This window comes from Crinia signifera, chromosome 3 (assembly GCF_055691185.1).
Source record: "Crinia signifera chromosome 3, ASM5569118v1, whole genome shotgun sequence".
Classification (NCBI taxonomy): Eukaryota; Metazoa; Chordata; class Amphibia; order Anura; family Myobatrachidae; genus Crinia; species Crinia signifera.
In genome coordinates, this window is record NC_139219.1 from 81122739 (window position 1) to 81149968 (window position 27230).

Consider the following 27230-nt stretch of genomic DNA (forward strand, 5'->3'; position numbering starts at 1 on the left):
TACTATGCAAAACTGATAAGTTGGAGGCTGTAACATAAATATTGAAGACCTCAGAGTAAAGAGTTCAGTCTTCGTATTTTCGTAATTTTATTTTTTTTAAATCATAAACTATTTAGGCAGGGAAATGTTAAGAGATGAGACAGAGTAGGAACATCATTGGCAATCAAAGATGAAATAAGCTCTGACGAGCCAACCATTACCCATTGATGTCAGAAGACAGGAGAATTTGTGCCTCAAGGACAATAAATGATGTTAGGGCTAGTAGGGCCAACTTTACACTTTTAAAAGATTAATGGTTTGGTTTCCAATTGCAGGTTTACTGTAGATTTGGGTTTAGATTTAGGAGAAGCCTCCTATTCAAATACTACAGTAGTTGATAAGGACTTCATTAGGGGTCGGTGAAATTCACAGAGATAAGTAATTGATGGGACTAAATATTAGGATTAAAAGAGGCAACAAGGTTACATTGGCCATATTCCTTAGCTAACCACTCACCTAGTGTTGTTGCATCAAATGTACCAAGCTTGGATTCCCATGACATGTTTGCATCTGTGACTAGTCATAAAATGCCCAATGTGCTGCTGATAAAAGCTACTGCACTGCACCTGCCAATCCCAGCTGGACTTTTTGACCCCCTTTGCTTCCTAGCTTCCACCTACAGTGATGGCTGTGCTACCATTCACTGCATATCGGGCAGCCCAGAAGCCCTACCCAGCCTGAGGTCATCCAACCTGGCTCCCATTTACATCAATGGGGGACATACAACCTGCGGACCGCAGCATCCGCAGGTTGGACGGGGGGGGGGACACAGACAACCTGCACTGCTGTATGCTATATTCTGCAGACAGCAGCAGCGGCAAACGGAGGAGGTGAATGGATGCCTGTGTGCAGCATCCAGTCACCTCCTGGACAAGGACTGGTGGGTGCATGGGGGCTCGGAGCAGCCAAGCAGATTACCGTACTGCTGGGCTTGCCCCAGCGCAGCGGTTTGGGTCGCGGCGGCGATCGGCGCTTGGAGTCATCCCCAAGCGGCGGCTCAGGAATCGCCTGCGCCAGGAGGGGGGGGCGCAGGTATAAAAGGGACGAAACGCCAGGTCGCACCCGGCTTGAAGCTGGATCTCCAAAAATCTGGGTGCGTCCCAGCGTTTTGGTATAAAAGGGGTGTTAATTATATATTTATTACAATTAAACATTTCTGCTTTATTAAAATGCCATTTACACACCTACTGTATAAACACACAAAAACTCACACTTTTATAATTTGCGGCAGTAGAAATATTTTAGATAGAGAGGAGAATTTCCATATCAATTTAAGGCCTGGGACTCTTATGCTTGCAATTTTTCTCATCCATGATAATATTTTCTAGTAGAAAACCTGCTTTTTCTTATTCATCTGAATGGTCGAGTGAAATTGCCTTATTTTTTCATAAATTCCTAATGCTTACAGGCAAGAGAGTATTGCTTTGTGAATCAATAATCAAAATAAATTATTTTTTTTTAACCAAAGAATAAGTCCTGTGGAAGGTTACTGAAAATAATGAGCTGTGGAAAATGTTTCTAACATTACCTTGCCCTTGGGAATAAAAAAAAAAAAAATCAATTATAGATTTTTGACTGCTTCCAACAAATACATGTTCATAGATAAAGTTTATCTAGTTTCTATGTGAAATAATGCTGAGTATGACATGTTAAAAATGCTATTTTTCGAGACTATAATCGACAATGAAATGATTATATACAGTAAGTGAATGCCAATATGTTCACATTTGCAAAGGAGTATAAAAAATAAACAAAATACCAGTCAGTGGAAAGGTTAGTCAAAAAACCCTATCAAGTGCCAACATTTCTATGGTGTGTTTCAGAAATAATTAATTACTAGATCAGAATGTGGCTTAAATCCAGGAAGTGTATGTTAATTAGGGTCAACATGGTTATTAGGTCTACATGGGGTTTTTCACTTATTTTGTCCCAAATGTGGACACAGTCGACATGGACACAAAAAAAATGCACTGTCCCCTCACATGGCTCACTGCACTCGCCATGCTTTGGGCACACTATTTTATTCTCCCACCATGCCCTAGTGGATGGGGGGGTAATAAATAACGCCTTTTGGCTCAAAAAAGTGAAAAACCCCATGTCGACCTTTTGACTGTCGACCTCCCCCATGTTGTCCTAATGACCCTTTCGGCCTAAGCCCAGGTCAACCTTCATGCATGTTGACCTAATGATTGTCGACGTATTTGTTGTAGACCTAGTGACCGTATACTGTTAATAAGTTATACTTTTACCCTGTATTGTTAAGCACTGCAATGCACCATTCAGAGATTATTTTATGTTTTCATATAAAATAGCAGTACAGGAACATAGAAACATAGAATATGACGGCAAATAAGAACCACTTGTCCCATCTGGTCTGCCCCTTTTTTATCTTATCCTTTAGGTCAGTGGTTCTCAACCTTGGTTCTCATGTACCCCAACAGTTGATGTTTTCCAGGTCACCTTGCAGGTGCACAAGGGTACTCAATATTCACTGACTGTCACGGGAGAGGGATTTGATGGAGTCGTGCGGTGCTTAGGAACTGCAGATGGACTAGAAGCTGAAGGGTTAAAATGAGCAGGTTTAATGAAGGATTGTTTCATAAATGGAAAACAAACAGGCAGATCTCAAATACTTCTTTGAGGGGAAAAGTCAATGGCTAACTTAAATACAGCAAAGTCCTTGCATAGGAAAATTGGGGTGATGGGTTGTTGGAAACTGTGGATAATGGAGATGCACTGAGGAAGGATGACAGTTGCTTGAAGATGAGGTAGGATGATAATGAAGTCTTGGTAGTGGTATCCGGCAGATACCCTATATAACTAGAGGCAGCTGCGATTAGCTGACAGGGCAGGGAGACAGGAAAGACTCTGGCCAGGTCCAATACCTCTTTTGCCCCTAACCAAGATAGCGGTGCCGGCTTCCCATCACCGGCTAACATGGTCAGTTTCCGTGCAGCGTGAGCTAGACCCCGCACATGCCTGCTACCCCCATCACCTCCCGCTTGCCCTGGGGACCCAATGGACAAATGCTAGCCAATGCCAAACACGGATGGGTGAGTAGAATGCACGCCGTGTACCGCCACGGCAGCATGTGACACTAACACAATGAAGGTGAAGCTAATTACTTCACTAGAGATTCTGTGTGGAGACCTGAAAAATGTGAACATTTGGGGTTCTTTAAGGATCGAGGTTGAGAACCAGTGATTTAGGTAACCTATTTCAAGCATATTTCAATTGCTCTACTGTTTTAGCCTCTACCAAATCAGAAGGTAGACTCTTCCACTTATAAACTTCGTTTTCTGTAAAGTCATTTTTCCTGAACCTACCTCAGTCCAGTTTTAATACATGCCCTTCCGTACTAAGTAAGTGACACTTGTGCATAGGGATGTAAACTTAAACAAAAATTGGAAGGACACAAAGGAAATCTAGGATTATCTGATTATATCCTGCATCTTCAATAACAGGAAGTGGTGAAAATGCCTTGTATTAGTGATATATTTTAATTACAGACCAACAGTATGGTAAGAAAATAGATACCTATATTGGGAGACTAATGCTGTGTACACACTGTACAATTTGACATTCAATTTTGACTATATAGTCTTAATCTAATTGGGATTGCATAGACATTGAATGGAGAGAGAACATGTTTTCAAGCTGTCTATCCCGATTCGATGCCAATGTGCGCTCCCGTTCACCTGAAATCGAAAAACCAAATAGACAGTGCAGCAATGACTATATAGTGCAGATTAAATGTAGATAGTATGAATTGTATGCAAATAGCATGAGTTAGCAAAGATTGCATAGCAATCAAATCTTAGTGGAATAGCAAAGGAATCTCACCGTGTGTACACAACAAAACAGAAATGTGCACATTAGGTTAGAAAAATAGACTTATACAAATATAGTCAGACAGACACACACAGTCCCACAGGCAGAGCATACACACAGACATAGGAAATGTAAAAGTTGAAGGAGGGAAAATGGATGGATTAAGGATGTCAGGCACAGCCTAAGCAGATGAGCTAAGAGTGTTCAGTTTGGGTGTGGTATAGGGGTCCGACAGTCTGGATCCCGACAGTCATTATCCCGACTGGCCAGACCCAGACAGCATGGCAAGCGCAACAAAGCCCCTTGCAGGCTCGCTGCACTCGCCACGCTGCGGACACCTAGAAGGTTAACACTTTCTTTTCCCATTCAACACCCAGCGCTATTCTCTCCTTAGATGCAGAAAAGGCCTTCAACCTTAGAGTGGCCTCATCTGTATGAGTCCCTCAGAAAATGTAACTTCCCTGAAGGCTTCATAGAGATGATACAGTTAATCTACAATCAACCGCAAACTAGGATAGCTTGCAATGGTTTACTATCAGACCCCTTTGTTATTGAGAAGGGGACCAGACAAGGATGCCCTTTGTCCCCTATGTTATTCGCTATTGCACTGGAACCTTTAGCACTAATGCTGAGGGCCTCCAATAAATACAAATGCATCTGTGTAGGCGATCGGGAGCAAAAAAATTGCTCTCTTCGCCGATGACATGCTTCTTTTCGTGTCAGACCCTTTATCCTCCACACCTGAAATTCTGAGACTTATCTCTATATTTGGTAACAGGGCAGGCTATAAAATTAATATCACTAAGTCGGAACTTCTGCCATTAAACCTATCGCAAGAGAATCTCAATATGCTGGAAAAATCAACAAATTTAAAAATCACCCAAACTCATTTCAAATATTTAGGTATCCTAGTTCCCAAATGTCCTCAGGATTTTATATCACTTTTACTAGATTTTACTAGAATCACAAATACCCTTATTACCAAACTTGACAGATGGCATAATCTCCCCCTGTCCTTAATGGGTCGGATTGCAGTGTTGAAAACTATCATCTTCCCCAAAATTTTCTATATAATGCAACTGCTCCCTTTTTTAATTTCCAAATCTGATAACCAGAAAGCCATGTTGCATTTTCTTTGGCAGAGGCAAAAACCCAAGATTGCCTTCTCCAAACTGGCAATGACCAGAGATGAAGGGGGAACTGGTGTACCTGATATCTACTCATAATACATCTACATTCTCACTAGATATGCTGCAGACTGGGTGCTAGGCCGAAGAAATTACATAGACAAAAATCTAGACAAATCTGTTTTCCGCCCGTACTCGCCAGGTGCTCTACTTCATTCACTCAAAAGACTCATTCCTACATAAATTCTGCAACATCCACGATTACATGACACATACATCTGCTGGCTTTTACTTAATAAAAAACTTAAGGGGAAACACACTGCCACTCCTTACATCACTTTTTGGGGTAACCCATCCTTCACCCCTTCCACCCAAAACTCACACTTCCTCAAATGGAAAGAAAAAGGCCTAACTACAGTAAATCAGATCTTTGACCCGGGAGGGGAAATGATCACCTTTAGTGTGCTGAAAGACAAATATGACTTACCCAACTCCAATTTTTACATGTTTCTGCAAGTCAGGCACTATGTCCAAACCTTACAATTAGCTCCACTTACAACACTTTCCAACAACATTATGGCCCTTATTCTGGTTGGTGCGGTCGAGCCGCATATGCGGCTGCGACCGCACCAGACGAATCCCCGCCCACCCTACGGATCGCCACGGCCGTCCGTACACGGACGGCTGGCGATCCGCATAAAAATGGTGGAGGCTACGCCTCCACCATGGTGGGAGCTGCCCCCTGCATTCGATGGTCGTCGACCATCGAAGGCAGGTCCGCACGCCGCGGCAGCTCCCGCAAGCTGAGACCACACGGACAATCGTCCGTGTGGTAGCTTGTATGGGGGCTGAAAGCTGACATCCGGCGACGTCAGCTTTCCGCCCCCATGAGTTGCGTCATGGCCTCATTACCATGCGTACGCCCCGCGTTTGCATGGGAACGCCCATGAAACGCGGGGCGTACACATAGGGAAATGAGGGCATGATGCCTCTCACGCCCCTATACGCCCCCTTTGCGGCGGACGAAATCCGTCTGCGGCGAAGGGGGCTGCACATGCGCAGATTGACCTCTGCGCATGTGCAGAGTAAAAACATCGGCGGTACGGCCGCACGCGGGCCGTACCGATCCGATTAGAATAAGGGCCTATAATTGGCTGTTCAAATCCCGATGGAACATATAATTTGTGACTTGGATTTCTAGCCATTATTTTAAATATTGGTACTATTCTATGTTATTGGAATTACACTATACATTGACACAAAATGTTTTACTGTATGTCAAATAAATTGTCATATGTCAAATCCTTTCAAAATAATAAAAATTGTTTATAAAAAAAAAAAAAAAGAAGAAGGTTAACACTTTGGGGCTTCATTGCCAGTCAGTGGCACACTCAGGGTCAATTAACATATTGCTAATGAAAAAAGACAGCACTAGGGTCAACCTACAGACACCAGCAATAATAATTTAATTTTGAACTTGGCCACCAACCCTTTGCACCCAGCTGTTGCATACATGTGTAAGATAATCAACTTAATTATGAAGTGTATATGATATTTTACAGGAATATTAAAAAGACACATATATAGGTTGAGTATCCCTTATCCAAATTATTCTGAAAACCAAAGTTTCAAGAATGCCATTTTTTTATTTTGCTAAAAGTACTACTGGGACATCTGTAACTGGCATTACTGGGTACATGATATGTCATTGGCACTAAATATGAGCAAAAACTTATTGCTTGGCATTCAAATTCAGTGCCTGAGATAGTACACAAACTTTGTTTCATGTTTTGAAACCTTGTTTCATGCACACATAAAATGTATTTATGTGTAATTCGTGTGTTTACTGTTTTATACAACATAAATGCAAGATACCTCAAGAAACCTCATTGAAATATAAAAATATTCCAAAATGCAGACTAATCCATTATGAAAAATATTTCTGGTCCCGAGCATTACATATATACACACATACCGTAATCTGCGGCACTCAGAAATAACCACAATGAAACAGCCAGATGAATGCCAACGTTTTAATGTTTATACATTTTCATCAGGGCAAATTAGTAAACATCGAAACATTGGCTTTTACCTGCCTGTTTCTTTGCAGTTTTTTCAGCGTGCCGCAAATTCCTGTATATAGAGTATCACTTCTTCATGCTGCTTCAGCAGAAGGGATCAGTTACGTTCTTTAGGCAGGAAGTGCCAGAGCGTCTGCTTATAACCGTATTAGTATATTTATTAATAAATACGAACAAGATGAATAAAAATATTTCTAACAAATAATAAAGACAATCAAAAAATAATAGAAAAATATAACATGCTAAAATAATTTATCAGTCTATGCTTAAAATGTAATAGTCAGTAACATCAGCCCCTCTCCACCACACATCAAGACTGCCACATAGATATAGTAATAATTGCATATGTACTAAGATATGCGGTTATTATCGCAAAGGACAGCTCTTGCATTAAGAGCTTCCCTTTCCGATGAGCACGGCGATGTGTGAGTGGCCCCCAGTGGCTCTTCCCCCTCCTCCTGCATGGCAGCCCCCTGCTCAGATGGCTGCCTGGCTCCGCCTCCTCCTCCTTGCACCCAGCAGAGGTGCAGGTATGAGGAGGTCACTGGTATGGACAACACAGCAGGATGCTGCCCAGACAGAAGTGAGGGGTGGTGGCGTTGATCGGTGGGGGACGTGAAAGGAAGCCTATAGGCTTCTATGGGGTTACGCCAGCTAGAGCTGGTGTAAATCACCCCCCACCCCACCCACCCCCCCCCCCCCCGTGGCAAAGCCCCAGCAGTGTGGCTTTACTACATATGAAAAAAAACTGAATTTTTACTGCATTTGTTGTTTAGAGTATCCTCGCCCCTTGTGAGGAATGATAATAAATGTTCACCTTATATTATTAGGGTTGGTTGCCCTGATGTACTGGGTGTCCCCAGCAATACAGGAGTCTTTATTACACTGGAAAAAATATTGTGATATGTTCATATTTAAATATAGGGTATAGGGCTCACATGCACTCCATTTTCTCTGGCTGCCTACTAGTGATCTCAATGGCTATAATAGATGGGAATCTGAAGTTGATACTGGAAGTGTGACAATACTCCCTTTTTGCCTGGTGGATGAATGCCCACAGTCCGGGATCCGCAGCCTGTATTGCAGAAGGGCTGAAGGGCACAAAATGATGGACACACACTCACTCACACATTTACTCACAGTATCAGAATCAGGGCAATATTTATGGCATGGCCATTGCTGCAGACAATGACAATCCCTCCCTAATTGACCACCACCTCACAAGCGACAGTTAAGAATGCTAGAGGAGTCCATTTCCATTTTAGGATATATTTATTAGTGACTCAGTGGAGGTAGGCAGGCCTTGGAAGTGCCAGGACAGCAGATCAACAGCAGCATCAGTGGTGTGTGTGTGTGTGGGGGGGGGGGGTGCACCCTGGGGGGGTGCACCCTGGGGTGCACCCTTGAAAATGAGGGTGCACCCTTGAAAATGATCAGGTACTGCGGCATACTTGGTATGAGGCAGAATTACTTTTTATGGCATAATATGTTCACAGGGGCATTACTGTGTGGGCATGTACATGGAAGGCACATGCTAATGTTACATTTTATGGGGGAAGGGAAGACATTTTTTGGGCACTGGGAGCCAAATCGCCTATGAATTGACCAGAGCTAATACTCCTCTTACCTACGACTTCTGTGGTAACAGCTGAGACCCAGACATACAGTAGCTTAATAGAAATGTGCGAATAATAACAGGAAGGCACAAAGTCACAAAGCTCACATGTCTCTAGTTGAAAGCAAATCAAGTTTGTTTTCTAGAAGATATAAGGATTTTTCATCTCATAAGATCATGTGGAATGATTCATTTCATGACCTCAAATTAGGGTTGTATATGTTTATGATTCCTTGTGTTTTGAGGTCATATAAGTTTATGAATTTCATGAGGTTGAAGGAAGCAACGGAGGATAGAATTTTTTACTGTGCAGTCATATATTATAAAGGGGCCAATTCAGACCTGTTCGCACAGGTACAAAATGGGCCCAGTCTCCGATGGTGGGTGGGTGCTTATGCGCATAGTCGCTCATACACATGTGCAAAACTCTGGAGCGAACGTCTTCTGCAAATTTTTCAGTCGCCTGGTCATACTTCATCAAAATTATTGTCAGCCAGGGGGCGGTCATTGGTGTCCATCCACCGTTTCATGGTCCGCCTATAGAAACGCTGGGTGGACCCCTATGCAATTATTTACTACTCAGGTAGGCACACAGCACATTGCATTTGCCAAATATAAAAATAAATGTAACATTTTTATACATTGGCCAGTATTCAATGCTCCCGATTCACCGTTTTTTTCGGCGAATCGGGCTGTTTGCACTCCTTGCGGTGAATTTTTTTCACTGAAAATATGATTCACCCTATTCAATGTTCACTGTTCGCCGAAAGTGAACAGTGAATGCCGGCCAGTTCTCCGTTTCATGCTCGCTGCAATTCGCTGGTGTATTTCAATGGGGTTTTCACTGGGATTCGCCGAGAGTGTATTCAATGCTCAAATGGAGAACTGCTTTCTCCATTGATTTTCGCCATGATTCTCCATTTTACATTCGTCATCTTTTTTAGGTGAACTTGATTGTGATCTTTTAAAATAAAGCGTTTTTTTTATTTATTTTTTTGGGGTATAAAAAAATCTGATTTTTTTTTCTGTGCAGGGGCATGCTATTTTTATTCATGTGCTTGCAGCACATGAATATATTTTTAATTATTATTTTATTTTTTTAAACAATTTTTTTTAAACATTCGCCAGGATGGGACCCGGGAGCCGCTAATTAATATTCATTTATTCACTGAACACTGGTCCCGATCATTACATATGCACGATCGGGACCAGAGTGAGTGTAGCGGCTCCCTAACACAGCCCCCTGCCAGCTCTGGGGGGCTCTCCCAGTGTCCCCGACAGCCCTCCTTCACCCCCACAGTGTCCGTCGCAGGCAGGGAGGCTTCCATCTCCCTGCCTGCAGCCACCCCCCCAGCTCCCCGACGGCATTCGCCGGGGGGGGGTTAAAATTCGCAGCCAGGGGCAGAGAGCCCCTGAGGCGTTGAATAGGGAGGAGGGGTGGCTGCCGGGCGAATCTCCCCGAAGGGAGAATTGCGTTGAAAGTACAGCGAATCCTACACAGGATTCGCTGCCAGCCGTGATTCTACCCATTGAATACCAGCCATTGATGTAATTGAGGTTAAGGTATCCATTATGAATGCTTTTTTGCATAGCAAAAGAAAATCTGTAAATCTAGGACTACTCGCTCCTTTCACTGACATTACATTTGTGTAGATGGATAATGTTTGTATTACTTGATTAATAATAACTATATCAACAGCATGTGTAGACACACACATAAATAGTCCAGTAAATTCCATTTGAAAAACCATAATGTTGCTATCAGCTGCACAAGAAACACATTATTAAACCTCTATTTCTATTTCCTTTCCAGACTTTTCCATTTATATTCATTTGAGCAGTGATTGAATTTCTGCAAAAAAAATTATATAAATGGTTAGATTATATATATGACATAGAAGTCACCGTGATGTGTACAAAGTTGCATAACATGCATTCAATCACTTGTCACTGCCAATGTAATATTATTTGCATTATAATTTATTATGAAATTTGAATGTCATCCCATCCATGTCACTGACAAGCTCACTGCTACATTACTGGCTGCTAGTAAAATAAGCTTTTATTTACTATATTACACAGTAGTATTACAGTTTGGGGAACAGATTAAACAATTTAAAAGCAGTCTATAATCAGACACTGTTGATTGTATGTTGTATTATTTGCACCTCTTATTCAATTCACAAATGTAATCATTTAATCAACGTTTAAATGATAAACATTAAAAAAAACTTTTTCATATTTTTCATAGGGGAGCAGTCAATTTCACTGATGTTTGTCAGTTACCCTCCAAGAAGTTTTAGTAACGAGCTCTATGGTTGGTACACAGGATCCAAAATGTTAATTTCAGTAAGTATTACAAGTTTTATAATATTCAATATACACATACTGTACTATTCTTTGTGAAGCATTGTGTATCAAACAAACATCACTTCTAATAGATGTTATGCGACCTCACCATAGAAGAGTTGATGAGAGCTATAAATGTATACAGAATAACATTCTCTTATTGTACGCTATAAAGACTGCACTAAGGCACACCTTGACTTTACAGTCACAAAAGGAAGATATAAACAAAATAGCATAGTTATGAATAGCTGATATAAAGCTTTATAGAGGTAATTACAGCAGAGTAGTGCCAGTGAAAAGGGTGGTTTATATTGTTGGGATCTCAAGATCTGACCTGACTGTGATGTTACAATTGCTGTATTTTGAGCTGACGTCTCTTGCTTGGGCCACCTTGGGTGAAGGGTAGGTAGGTCAATGCCTTATATATTATGATTAGTTTTTTAAAAGTCCCAATAGAAAAAGTATATTTTTATATAGATTAGCAATCCAAATGGAGAGATCCCAATTGTTTTGACATGAAGTTACATGGTTACAACCACTAAATTATAGTATAAAGGCCCTTATACCAGTCCTTTTGCAGCAGGGGTGCATTCGCATGGTGATCAATGTTTTTGTACTGCGCATACGCAGGGTGCTTGCACTCATGGCGAATAGACTGTTCACCAGGTGCACACACCCAGGACAGCGGGTGGGGGGCGGAGAGGGGTGTGTGGTGGCAGGCGGCCCAATTGAGAACGCTAGACATTTTCATGCTAATGAGGCCATGACGCATGTGTGGTGGGGCAGGTAGCTGACATCACAGGATGTCAGCTGCCCGCCCATTTCCTTCCCAGCATGCATGCATATGCAAGTGACTTGAAAGTCACATTTATATGCCTGCACCCTCCACATCTTTCGATGGTCTGCAACCATCAAAAGATGTGGTAGGTTCCCCCTGCCCTGCGAATGGATGTTTCTGTGTAACATCCATTTGCAAGCCCCTGTGAGCGAATAGCCCTTATGAATGGGTGGTGCCAGTGCACCATTCGCAAGGTCAGGGATTGGTGGACCTTTATTGTCAAAATGGATAAATCCGCTAAGCCAAATAATGGCCCTCTTTCTGATTCACTCGCAAAGGCAAATTCCTTCTCAAATGGACTGCAGGGGGGCAGTTGGTACTGTGTTTCTGTGCAGGGAAAATACTGACTGCTTTATTTTTACATTACAATATAGATCTCACTTTGAAGTTAAACCCCACTCAAATGTAATTCTCTCTGCACAAGTTACATCTGCCCCACCTGAATGTGCACATGGTTTTGTCCATTTGAGATTGAATTTGCCTTTGCAAGTGAACCAGAATAAGGGCCAATGAGTCAAAACTATTTGTACCTCAGTCTACCACCTGAAAATAATTAGCTGCTATGTACTTTAACCAAACATTGAAATCAATGATTATTTTGGTGGTGGCACAAGGAATAAAAAACATTGGGATGCTCGGCTAATGTTTGCAGCATGGAAAGACCCACAGGTCTCAGTGAAGTTCAGTCCATTTGAGTTGATGTTTCGAAGAAAGCTCTGGGGCATCCTAAGCATTCTTGAAGAGGTTTGGGAGAATCAGAACTCCAAAGAACCATACATATAGTCTAATATAGACCCTGTGAGGTGATTGGACCAGTGAAATACAAAAATGACCAGTTGGAGAGAGGATAGGAGGAAAATATTTATGATATAAATCTATTAAAGTCTTGGCAAAATGAAACTGTTTTGTCTTCATGGTCAACTACATGCATTTAAAATTGTGAAGTACCCATTGAATGGTCCTTAAAAACAGCCCCCATGCAGAAGAAATTGTGACTTGGAACTATATAAACCTTTTTGAAAATTACAGTAATACCACCATTAACCAAGGGAAACACCATATATCTGAGGATAGAAAGTGTAGTGGGAGATTAAGAATGTGATCCCAAACAATGTAATAGAGGAACCAACCAGTGAGTAGAATAGACCCATCCTGTTGTTGCCTAAAGCCAGTGGGATAAGCTTTTGCAATGCTTTTATTTGATAATAGTCTCTCAATTTCATATTTGCCCATTTGCCCTATGCCATAAGTATGTTAAGCAGTGGATAACCTAAAGAAAGTATAGGACCATGTGAAACCTCATAGAGGTCAGAAAACCCCTGACACAGTGGCGTAACTATAGAGGGTGCAGGGGGTGCAGCTGCTACGGGGCCCGGCAGGTTGGGGGGGCCCGAGGACCCAGCAGCCCCCTGCACCCTCTTGAATTTGTACACTATTGACCCGGACAGAGGTGTGGCGGGCTGCACTGCACATTACAATGAAGGGGGAGGAGGGACAGTTGATCCAGACTCTCCCCTCCCCTTTCCTACTTTCCTAATACCTCTCTGGTGGTACTGGTGCCGGGGCTCCACGTAACATCCTAGTGACCAGCCCCGGCATGTAAACTAAACCTAAACTGCTGCCCGCTCAGCAGCGCTGTGATGGCGTGAATGTGCATCAACGTGCGCCGGTACATCCGCTCGAAGCTAACCCTTTGAGCCTGGGCACGGCGGACAGGAGGCCCGGCACCTGTACACCTGATGGGAGGCCCGTCCCTGGAGATCCGGTGGAAGGGGAGGCCTCACCCTAGAGACCCGACACTGCTGGAGGTAACTATACTATACTAAAGGGAAAGTTGGAGGGGAGGGAGGAGAGCAAGGTATAAGTGACCCCCCTCTCCCTCTATCGACCCCTCTTCCGCCTTTAATTTACTGGAACAGGGATTGAATTATGGTATGGGATTATGAGATATAAATTGTTGCCACTGTAACAATCCTTTCAAAGTCCAGGCTGACTTCACTTGCTCTCTGTATCCCCTTCTCTCTACCCTTTTTTCTCTCTTTCCCTCTCTCCATCTCCCCTTCTCTCTCTCCCTCTCTCGGTCTTTCCCTCTCTCCATCTCCCCCTCTGTCTCTCTTTCCCTCTCTGCGTCTCCTCCTCTCACCTTCCGTCTCTTCCTCTCTCCGTCTCCCCTTCCCTCCATTTCTCTCTCTCTCCGTCTCCCCTTCCCTCCATTTCTCTCTCTCTCCATCTCCCCTTCTCTCTCTCCCTCTCTTTCCATCTCCCCTTCTCTTTCTCCCTCTCTTTCCATCTCCCCATACTCCCTCTCTTTCCATCTGCCCTTCTCCCTCTCTTTCTATCTCCCCTTCTCTCAGGCTCCACTGTGTCTTTACCCTCCCCCTTTCTTCTCTCTTTTTCTCAGTCCCATGCACTTTTTTTCTCTTGTCCCCTCTTTCTCACTCCTCCTCCTTCTCTCTGCCCCTAGTCTCCTTTTCCTTATGTCTCTCCTCCCCACCTTTCCCTCTCTCTGTCCCCCCTCAACCTGTCACTATCTACTCCCTTTCTTTTCCTGACACCTTCTCTCTCTCCCTGGGCAGAATGTAATGCCACTCAAAATCTGCAGCCGAGCAGGATACCAGCAATTACTTACAAGGTAAAAACCATGCCTTGTGATTGCCTCTTTAAAAAGAGTTGGAGTTTGGCCAACATCCTGTACAGTCACTGAACTTGGGAGACCTTACATTCTGCCCCTTGTCTCACCCCTTACATCTTCTTACTCTCTTGCTTCCCTCTCTCCCTGCCATTCTCTCTCACACCTCCCTTTCTCTATCTTGCTCCTCACTACAATGCCCCCACCCTAAAGGGGTGTACACATGGGGTGATTCTTCCAAGCGATTATAACTACATTGTTAAAATCGCTTGGAAGGTTTTCCTGAAACGCCCCATGTGTACACAGCGGGCGATAGTGATACGTGGCCCAGCTGCATCGCTATTGCCCTGCCAAATAGACAGTGCAGGCAAGAATAATTTTGCTATACTTTGTATATGGCTGTGGCTCCCAGGGCTGGCAGGATGTAGTTAGCCATCTCCCGGGGCTCAGCCGAAATCGCCGAAACAGAGTCCTGTGTGCACATTGCACACGGCACTGTAATGACATATTAAGAAGGGGGCCCCATTCAACATTTTGCTATGGGGCCTACAAAGTTCTAGTTATGCCTCTGCCCTGACAGCAGTTAAGCTCAAGTAATTTTCTCTCTCTCTCTCTTTCTCACTAGTTCTCTCTCTCTTGAGTTTTCTCTGTCTTTCTGAGACTATATAATTGTTTCCAAGTCAGTTAGGCTTCTCATCTGCATCACACAGCCAGTCCCAAGCTATTTAATATGTACACAGCTCTGCTACCTTCCTCCCTGCATACTGGTTGTCGCAAAGGTGTGAACAAACACTGGACCTTTAATTATTGGTTCTCCACAGCTCAGCTTTCTCATCTGCATCACACAGCCAGTCCCAAGCTATTTAATATGTACACAGCTCTGCTACCTTCCTCCCTGCATACTGGTTGTCGCAAAGGTGTGAACAAACACTGGACCTTTAATTATTGGTTCTCCACAGCTCAGCTAATTGGAAAGGTAACGATTGATCATCACTTTTTGCTGCAATTATGTGATGCACTGTACAGTTTTAAATAAACGTCACTTACCCACAGTGAGAAGTAGTCATCTTCTTAGTCAATATTCCCAAACCACTAGAAATCATTCTGGTAGAGTCTTGAATTATCAATATTTTTTATGGTTACCTATTTTTTTAAACGATTATGTAATTGCTGACATACAGTTGGGAAGGTTTTGAAGGTGGCATGATCAGTGATAAAACAATGTTTGAAATATTCTATATAATACTACAGTGACATAACCAATTCCAGAATTTTCAGTTGACTTTACAAATGATACATTCAGAAAATCATTGGAAGTGAGGCCACTTCTGTATACACAAACTTAATATGCCATTTTCATTAGATTTGTGTCTATATTATTTTAACTTCAAAGTTTTATTTTAGATATATGCAAACTTTGCCAGTATTTCTTGCTGCTGATTTATTTTTCATATCAAAAAGATGTTTCAGAACAATACAACTACAAATTTCATTTTGTGCATGACTAGCACATGTTGACTTTGTGACAAATGTTCATCTTTTTTCCTTGACACTTTTTACAGAATTCTGGTATAACTCAAAATAGCTATTCATCTTGCTTGTCATTTGTGTGTTATTTGTGGCACAAATCAGCAAATTTTAATTAAGTTTTGTTTCATCTTTCACTCTTACTTCTTACTCTTACTTTTACTTCTTTGCCACTGGCATGATATGCAAATGAGGAAAATGTTACTTAAGAATTACTGTATATTGCAAAAAGTTACAGTGTTGTCGAGTGGAAATTTGATAGTTAAAATTATAGTAAATAAAGCAAGACATTGGTTCCCCCAGCTCACTGAATGGTATTAGTAACCAATCTTGAACACTACATGATAATAGAATTCAGAGATATTGGTTAAATATACCTGCGCAGGTGTATGATATGCCCCCAAGCCACGTCAAGGCTTCTCTGTATATTGGGGGTATACTACCACTATCTGTATGTATAATTAAAATTATAGTAATTTAAGGATATTGCAAAACAATTATATATTGTATTTTTTTCAATAAAATGTTACTTTTGTCACAGCCCAGAGTTCCTCCTTAAAATGATGAGGGGGGACATTTGTTTGCTATGTAATGCTAATGAGGATGATAAGCATCTTGATGACAGTTTTTTTAAGTAAGCTTTGATGTTTATATTAAGCAGCCATTATTAAAAAAATATATGGGTGCACTTAAAATCAACAAGGTACGCACAAATGGTGGCAGCTGTCCTGCTGATGTGTGTTAAAATCAGACAATCCTCTATACCTCCAGTAAAGAATTGGTGAAAAGAAAAGATATAACACACACTGAGGTGTGTCGCCTTCCAATAAATAATCAATGACACAATACAATACAAAATACGTCCCTTATTGTGTATGGAGATCCCAATCCTTTGAGTAGTTATCCAGCAATGGGAATCAATGTATCTCCTCTGTTTTGATGACACAACAATATATAAACAGGGAAAGAAAAATGTGATATAGTGTCATACCATTTTTATACATATCACATATATAGATACATATACAAATTTCAGAAAATTAGTGTTATGCTAATTTCCATAAGTATCCTCATCTGAGCAAGAAAAGAGGCAAATTACTGGCTAAGGTGGAGAACCAGGAAGTCACTAGTTCTCAATCAAAGCAGTCAGGGTGTTCAAGACACCTCCAGGTCTCACAAGCAACATAAGCCGGAGTCCAGAGGTCGGTAGTCTTTTGCCAAAGAGTCCTCTCAGGATATGGAAATAGCAGTCACCAGGATGGGGTTAAATTCAAGCCATGCTTCAAGCCAAAAAACTACCGACCTCTGGACTCCAGCTAATGTTGCTTGTGAGACCTGGATGTGTCTTGAACACCCTGATTATTTAAAAAATATTGGTGATGAATATTGTGAGCTGTATAAATCAAATAATTTGTACTGTCAATACAACATTAAAAGAAATGCATAAGTGAAATTCCATAATAAAAGGAAAGAAGTACTCACAATTCACACACTACAATTCAGACTTGAAACAGAAGGAAAAACACTGTTACGCAACCGACTAGTATGGCAACCTAAACACCTATGTTTTCCAGAAGGTAACCGGGAGAATAGAGAATAAAAAGGTGGCTAGGATCTTTTTTTTCTGCGGCCATAACTATTCTTTTTAAGGAACCACGGTCAGAACACTTGGAATTTCCATACCATACTGTGATAGCATAGGGTAACAGGCTCTCAATTACACAGCAGTAAAATTTCACAAGTATTGGCCTAGAAAACTCTGCTACCCTGAGTTTACACAAGAAACAAAAGGCTTTGCTGAGCCTTTCTAACTACTGTAGCAGTGTGCGCAGACCATATCAGGTCTTCAGTAAAGGTAATGCCTAAAAATTTCATATTACTAACTCTTTCCACCTCCTAAAATCTATAACCACGTTTTGTTTTTTTACTATTCAAAATTAAGTTATTAGCCTCTCCCCATGTTATCAATTGCTGCACCTCCATTCTATACCCGTCAAATCTTTAGTGGTCACAATTGAATGAAAATGACTGAAACTTAATGCTATTGAGCATATTAATATTGCAGGAACAAAAAAAGCTCAATTATGTGATTGCAGCTGCTTTAAAAAAAAAAAATACAGTCCCAAAACCCAAACCAAAACACAGGGGTTGACTCATATCTCTAGTTTTAAGAAATATTGTGAAGAACAAATACAATAGTAGTTAAATTCTCATTTTTACTGTTAAGATTTGAATAAGTGGCATGTGACATCATTAGACTCACATGTGAATGGTCGCGTGACTGTCAGCATTTAAAATTATGTTCTCTGCCATGGATGGGTCCAAGCTACGCAGGTGGTTTGGAGTTGGTATGTCTGCATTTTCAAAAGTGAATGTAATCAGCAAACCTGGATGGCAGAATAGTGTTTGCTGGGCTAAGGAGCGCAAAGTACCTGGACTGTCAACAGTTTTTCTAGAATAGTTCCAAACATCTTGTAAGGAATTTCCTGTAATGTGGAGCATTTTGTAAGGGATATGCATTGTGAGGTCTGGCAGTTATTATGAATAGAGGTCTTAAACACTATGTCAAGATTAATTTATGGGTGCAGACTATATAGAATTAACAGCAATCATTAAACATGACTTTTATTTTCGCAGACTGTCACCAAAGATGTACACATACAGTAATATAAGGCAGTACAAAATATGTAATGATTAGAAATACTATCTCACAACCCTGAGGTCATGGGTTCCATTTCTACCCTTATCCTAACTGTAGGTACCGTATGTACTGAATAAGTGTTCGATATAAAGGTACTGTCCCTTAAATATTTTGAAAGTCAATGATGACAAGTCAACAGGGACCTGTAAGGATTGATCTCCCTTTTTAATGGTTTGGAGACCAAAGAAACAGAAAATAGTGCAGATCATTTAAAAAAATTATATGTTTAATGAAATGCACTCACAAGCAAAGACATAACAACAGCATGTAACATATAAGCCCAAGGCAAACACTGCTCACATGTCCAAAACGTCCTGGGATGGAACAAGGGTTACTGCAGAATGCAGATAAACAGAAATCCTCCAGGTTGGTTTGGAGTGGAAAGCACATGTAGAGAAAGAAGACTTTTTTTGGTTTGGAGTGGAAGCAGGTGGGCAAATGAAATGATGGAGCCATGCTTAATGTGTTTCAGATCACAAGGTAAAAATGATACTTCCTCGCCAGTGGAACACAGCTGATCCTCCTATGCCATTAATCAGCATTTTGCCACTACTGCGCATGCTCATGGGGAGGAAACAGTATGGCAGTGCATTCCACCAACCCTGAAGTGGGTGCCGTTGCATTCCACAGTGTCATCTAGCTGTCAGATTAATAGAGATGGTGTTTTAACACCAAAACACTTCCTTTTGAATAAGCAGAAGTTTCAATACTGTATATACAGTAGTACTGTATTATAGGAAAATAAAGAAGCAAGAAGAGTACAATTAATACATTAAACTATTGCTTAAAACAGACATGCTGGCACACTTACTCCAAAAACTTTTTTTTAACAATATATGAGGACAAAATTGTAATTATTAAACCAGCAGATAAGGGGGGGGATTATCACAAAAGAAACTCATAAGTATGACATTGACAGACAATTGAAGGAGGGTGGCACATATAAGAAATTAAAGCCAGACCCCACCAATAGGATAACAAAGGATATATTTGAGTTAACCTCCAAAGCATTAAATGATGGAGTACCAAATGATGAATTACCAAACATGAATTTCACTTCGTTAATATTAAGGTGTCATCCATTCCTTCAAGTTATATCTTACCAAAAATTCAAAAAGAATCATTATCAAGGAAAACGGTTTAGATGCAGTCACATATTTTCTAAATAAAAGTGATTTAAGCAGTAACCTAAAAACTTTTTTGGGGATAGTGTTTCCTTTATTTTATCCAATTATTAATTTTTTACATGACGGTTCCTTTTATATCCAATGTGTAGGAACTGCAATGGGCACCAGGTTTGCCCCCAGCTACACTAACTTGTTTATGGCCTCTTGGGAGGAGTGTTCCATCTGGCATGAAGGCGATCTGGCGGCAAACTTTTATTTTTTATTTTATTGATGATATCCTGTTTGCATGGAGGGGTAGCAAGGAAGCTTTAGCTAGTTTCTGCACCTCTTTGATAATTTGTTCTCCATCAAATTAACATTCACAACTAGTATAATGTTGGTATCCTTTTTAGATTTGGACATTTATGTTGAGAATTGCCTATAAAAAACTAAAACCTTCAGAAAGGCAACAGATTCTAACCGTTTCATTGATAACACAAGTATTCATCATTCCAACTGGCTTGATGGCATACCTTTTGGTCAATTTTCTGTCAAAGGATATTCTGATATGCTTTTTGGAGAAAGGAAAAAAGATAGACTTACTCTAATTGATTGAAAATATTTATTGAGGGAATAAGCAAGAAGGTGAAAAACACAAATGGGCATTAATTTCCAAGTATAATAATTGGGTACTTGTTTCCTAGCACGGCCACACCGATTTACATCGGGGTGGTCGTGTCGGAAAAATCGGGTCGATCGCATCGCATGCGATTTGGTCGCATGCGATGCGATCGTCGCGACCGACCGATTTTGGACCCGATTTTTTTTTGGGAATTAAATGTAAATCGGGTCCCTGGGACCCGATTTTACATTGGATTCAATGTAAAATATTCCCAACCCCCCCAAATGTCATGGCGTACACCCCACCCCACGATAGACGCCAACCCGAAGCGTGGCGAGCGCAGCGAGCCCGCGAGGGGCGGCGGTGCGCGTCCTCCGACCTTTTCATTCCCCTACTATCCACGTCGGCGTGGAGTTGAGAATAGAATAGTGTGGCGAGCGCAGCGAGCCACCGAGCCCGAAGCGTGGCGAGCGTGGCGAGCGCAGCGAGCCCCGCGAGGGGACGCGGATACCTTCACAGGTAAACGCGTCCCTTCGCGGACTTCACAGGTGTCCGCGTCGCCACGGACACCTGTGAAGCCCGCGAGGGGACGCGTATAACTGTGAAGGTATCCGCGTCCCCTCGCGGGGCTCGCTGCGCTCGCCACGCTTCGGGCTCGGTGGCTCGCTGCGCTCGCCACACTATTCTATTCTCAACTCCACGCCGACGTGGATAGTAGGGGAATGAAAAGGTCGGAGGACGCGCACCACCATCTATCGTGGGGTGACGACGGGGACATCTAAAATGTGAAATGGGTCATATTGGCCCATTTCACATTTTTCACATTTTTTCAGGATTTCAATGTTAAAAAATCTTTTAACATTGAAGCCTATGTAAAAATCGGGGGCATCGCGTCGGGACCTATGTTAATGGTCCCGACCGACGCGATGCCCCCGATATTTTACCTTTCCCGACACGATTTCAATGTTAAAATATTTTTTAACATTGAAGCCTATGGGGAAATCGCGGGCATCGCGTCGGTCGCGTCGGGACCATTGTTAACGGTCCCGACCGACGCGATGCCCCCGATATTTTGTCCTAGCCGGCCAAATGGACCTGATTTCAAAGGAAATCGGGTCCATGGTATGGATCGTGTACCTTAACTAAAGGTACACGATCCATAAGATATGTGGCCGTGCTAGGAAACAAGTACCAATAATTGTTATAGCAATATAGAGATTTTTTTTTTTAAATGGAGAATTCTGAAGCAGAACCCAATCTTGGGTGACCTCCTTCCTGAAAACCCCCTTTTCATTTATCGAAAATCAAAATCTTTGAAAGATCATTTGGTAAACAAGTATGGTAGACATAAGCAATAGACACAGTGAGCATACCAAAGGATTTAATTGCTGTGGCACTTGCCTGGTTTGTAGAACTGTAAAATCAAATGAGAGAAAATTAACAACTTTCACAGTTAATAATAAAATCTATGAAATGAATGACTTTATGACATGTCACTCAAAAAACGTTATATACCTCCTTGAATGTTCCTGTGGCCCTTTCTACTTAGGAAAGACCTGCCGTAAATTAAATATTCTTTTATCAGAACATATAGTGTATATAACATCCATAAGGGCCTCCTTACACATACTATGTCATCGCACTTTAAATCCCATCACGACTATAAGGAGGGTTCTTAAATTGTTTTGGGCATACAAATTGTTCACCCGAGATGGCATATGAGAGACATGGAAAAGCATCTCTCCCAGACAGAAATGCGGTATAATCACCGCTTGGGAATGCTTATCCCAAGGGGCTGAACACAGAGTTCGAATTGAAGCATTTTTTCTGTCTAGAATTAATTTTTATTCCTTTTTTTTTTCATATCATATTTTGTAAATATGTTGGCATTTTACCCAAAGTCTTCTCTATATAACAATACATCTTTAAAAATAAGATTTAAGAATACATTATTACAGAATAGAATTCTTTATCTATATTTTTCCTGATTTATTTTTAAAAGAGTTTTTGGAATAAGTGTGCCAGCATGTCTGTTTGAAGCAATTCTTACAGATCCTTGTTGCAGGATACTGTTGACTTGTCATCATTGGATTTAAAAAAAATTAAAGGGACAGTCAAACACTTATTGAGTGTGATGCACTTTTCTGTTTTCTATATGGTCACCTTATGAGCGCTATGGAGTAGTTTTGCCTTTTACTTACCATATTCCTGTTGAAATGGTTGATGTTAATTGCATGCATTTCTACCTTTAGCTGCACACTAGGTTAATGCGCACTTAATACTTGATCATTTTATTCTTCAAATTAATGGCTGCATTATGATTCTTATGCTGACTAATGCCAATTTTAAAGGTATTTGATATTTGGACTTAGTAAAAATTATATTGTTTATTGTTGAACTGGTGTGCTGTCCCCTACTTGACCACCGAGTGAAGGTATTGCTGCTCTCTCTTTCTTGTTTATTGTAGAAAATTGTGAGGTTAAGATGAATAAATTAGGCACTCCATGAGACCACTTATATAAAGGCCAGGTTGCCGCTTCATGTAGAAAAAAACGCATGAGGAAACATATAACATAATATTTGGCACTTACCAGTCTTTATAGAAAATGATCACACATTTGCTTCAGCAATACTAGCCTTATTAGGACATCTTTCTTTAAAGAGTTTCACCTAACAAATGAGTAACAACCCTGCAAGCTCATTAACAGAATACCTACACCTGAGCATTTTCTAATAGTGGGTCTTTGCAGAATCTATAAGATTCTAATAAAGACCTTCAGATGGTTTGTCATTTAGTGGGCATTCCACTTATTACTTTTGGTGTGATAAAACACCAAACTTTCTGTTCTTCTGCGTGAGAGTACACACAGGGGAGAGTGTAAACTAGATTAGGCTCCAATGCTTGTGGAAGTAGAGTCGCTTGCGCACATAACGTCATGGTAGAAGTGCCTTCAATACATGGTGCCTGCACTATCTGTGTCTCTTATACATAATGCCCAAGTACCAGTTCTTCTTTATACACATAACAAACACAAACTTTCACTAATTTACTGGCCCTGTACTTTCACTCACCCAGGCTGGATGGCCAGATCTCCTTTCCCTGACAAACGGAAGGTTTGGATATGAGTAGCTCTGCCCCTTACTCACAGGTAGCTCCATCCCCTCACCTGCATGTAGCTCTGCCCCCTCAGACAGCACTGGCAGACTGCAGTAAGAGGATTATTTTATCCCTGTCTGCTGCAGCATAACAACCTGCAGATCCTGTGGGCCTGTTGGATATTTGGGCCTTGAGCTACAGCTCCACCATCCTCTATGTTAATCTAGCCCTGGGTGCTGCTGGGCTGACCAATCAACAAGGATCGGCAGCACGACAGGCACCGATGGGTGTAAACCAGGAAACAGAGTGAATGGAGGTCCTCTGAAAGCCACAAATGTGGACTTTACTACAGGTCATATCAGAGGTGACCATGTCAACAAAAGAAAATCCTGGTGTGTTTGCATCTGAAATGCAGATGTCTGTATACTTTTAGATTTTCAGTTCTTTAAAATCCACTATTATAACTGAATTGTGTATTTTTTCAAGCTTCCTTCTGACAATAAAGTACATCATCTTAAGTATTTTTACAATAAAATATACTTGGTCTCTGTAGATCTATCAACTATATTATTGGAAACTATGTTAAACTAATTTCCTGAAACAGCATCACATTTAACCTCCCAGATGATTAAAGCATATCTGTCCGGAGTAATCTAATCTGTACAGGTACCTTCCTCCCATGGAGTTTAATTATCTTTCTTTTTCTTTTACTGATGAGTGCATGAAAAATTCTAGTAAAATATCACAAAATCATTTGAAATGATTAATTCCTTTCACCTGTATTTTATTTCAAATATCATTTATTACAGTATATAAAGTACTTAAAACTATAATTATTAATAGTGTAAGAAATAACTTTACATCTCATCTTAAAATAATCTCAAAATAGGACAAGCACATAATGTTTTAATGTATTAGAGGAATATATATTAACTCCTTATGCCCCAGCAAAACCCACCACAGAACTACCCCCCCCCCCCCCCTGTCGCTCCCCTCCTCCTGTCACTTTACCACCACCCCCTCATCTCCGCTCTGGTGATCATACGACCTGCTGCTGCTACTCCAGCATATGATCGCCAGAGTGAAGGGGAAATGGGGAGCAACAGGAGGGGAGGGGGGGTGAACACTGTGGGGGGTGCCCCGAAGAGGTGATGCACCAGTGGTGCACAGTTGCAGGCACCACTGGAGCATACCTTCATATTGGTGGTATGATCAGAAATTTTCTGGGTCAGCCCGCTGTGGCAGTGCAGCTGAGCCTGGAAAATTTCCAGGCATTCCACTGAGGTTAATAATCATGGACGTGCCCCCATATTAACCGTTCATTTTTATAACAGATATGTTAACCTTCATGCTCGAATGCAGGGAGGGTATTCAAGTACCTGGAAAGTGCTGGTTGTTATTTTTACATGAAACAGGTGTGTGTGTGTCACCTGTATGTATGTGTGTGTAGGCTGTGTGCATGTATGAATGTATGTATACTATATGTTTGTGTATGTGTACTACAGTATATGTGTTGGCTGTGTATGTACAGTATTCTGTGTGCTTGTGTGTATGTATACTATATGTGTTTGTGTGTCAGCTATGTCTATGTATACTATATGCGTTTGTGTATTTGTCGGGTATGTGTATGTATTCTTTGTGCATTTGTGTGTGTCTGGTATGTGTATTATGTGTGTTAGCTATGTGTATGTATACTATGTGTGTTTGTATGATTGGCTATGTGTTTATGTGTGGGCTATGGGTATGTATAGTACAGTATGTGTGTTTGTATGATTGGCTATGTGTATATCAATTTGTTTGTGTGTGTGTCCGATATGTGTATATATACTATATGTGTTTGTGTGTGTTGGTTATGTGTATGTATACTATGGGTATGGATGTAATTTAGCAGCACTCATATACTGAAATGCACTGATTATATATAAACTAGGCAACATGCTGTGATATGATATCAGAATTAAGATAATGCATTTTTCGAAGACTGTGTGCAGAAACTTCCTCACAACAATCCTGACAGCCCCCGAATTTTTACTGAAAATACCCAACTATGGGGCTGATTCAGACCGGCTCACTGAGCAGCACATTTTTGGCCGTCTCTGATGGTGGGGGTGTGTGCATGCACATACAGCCCGGAGTGAATGCTTTTAATGAGTTTTCACTCGCCAGGGCATTCACAAAATGTTTGACATGCAGGGGGCGGTTGCCATGGTCCGCTGAGCATTTCATGGGTGTGACCACAAAAATGGTGGGCACGCTCATAGAAATGCAGGGTGGTCCCCAGCATTCCGCTGCCTGCTTGGGGCGGATGGATGGCGTCACATGACATCAGCGCCCGCCCCCCAATCTCGCAAGAACGGCCAGGATTGAAGTAAGTTCAGGCTTAATTTTATCTGCAAAGAAAAATCATTCGATGGTGAGTAACCATCGAATGCTTTCTACTCTGTGCAGACGAATGCAAGAGGATGTGTAAGTGCACACATCTGCTTGCATCGCGTTGCGGAGATTCGGGCGGCGGGAGGGCGTGCTTTCGGCGGGGTGCCATTTTCCTGCTTGCTGGGCAGCGGATAAATGCAGCCTAGTGGGCAGGTCTGAATCGGGCCCTATATACATAGGGTTATCAACATGGAAGGCGGTAGTTATAACTGTTTGTGAAAAACTACTCTGGAAGAATCTGACACTGGCACATTATAGTCTCAATGGACAGAGGCTACAATAGGGTTATTAAAAAGAACTCTTTCCTGCTACTATGCCTTCATAGTAGTTTATATCAGCTGAAGATTGTGTAAAGTAATGTGTCCAAACTCTTAAAAGCTTCCGTTTTCATGGAGTAGTACTTAGGAGTTGGAACATGGTCCACATTGATAACAATGGGGACTGTGATTTTTAGTGCAGTTCAAATCCCCTTACATCCATATACACACATAAACTAATTTGGTTTATTTTTTTAATTTCCTGAACCTGCCAATATCCATTTAACTTACCAGAATGTTATGGAGCTTGGACGTGCTTGGACTTGCTTTGCAGTTTCTGGTATGAACAGTAGAATCTGGTGCCTGATTTTGTGCCAGGGCTGTTATGGCTACTTCATTTACAGTAAATACTTAAAAAATGTACACCATTCATACAGTAAATTACATGGCTGGTCATTGGTATTAACAACTAAGTTGCATTTACCATGCTAATGGAAACTCGAACAAAACTAAAATACAAAATGAAAGTGCAAATTTAGATCAAATAAGAGTACAACTGCCACAGAACCCAACTTCCCCCCAAAACCCTTTTGCACATTTTGTGTTGCAATTTGACTGTCCTGGTTATATTGCAGTGACTTGATTAGATTACATAATGTGTTTGTATTCACCCACCGCCTATTCAATACAGCAGTTTCCGTCAGTGATGAAGGTGGTAATAAAAAAACAGATCCGACTTTTAAACCAGTCGGATCTGTTTTGGCGGGAATGGCCGTGGATTGTCTAATTCACGGCCATTTTTCCACAATCCACATCCGTTTTCCCCGACATTCCCCCTCAATAGGCAGAACATTGAATTCCACCTGTTGAAAACCTGTCGAGCTGGACAAAAAAGGCCAGGGATTCCAACTGTTGTGACATTATGACAGTGGGAATCCCAGATTGACTACTGCCCTTAGGGGGTTATTCTGATTCACT

General features: G+C 41.4%; 1 protein-coding gene across 3 annotated transcripts in view; it reads left to right on the top strand.

The window, feature by feature from the left end:
* Positions 1 to 27230, top strand: part of LOC146063590 (proton-coupled folate transporter-like) — a 364667-nt gene that overhangs the window by 172161 nt on the left and 165276 nt on the right. For all 3 annotated transcript variants that reach the window (XM_083176105.1, XM_083176104.1, XM_083176106.1), the window contains one exon: positions 10945 to 11042. In XM_083176105.1, coding sequence (XP_083032231.1) covers positions 10945 to 11042 — 98 coding nt within the window. The remainder of the gene's footprint in view (positions 1 to 10944; positions 11043 to 27230) is intronic.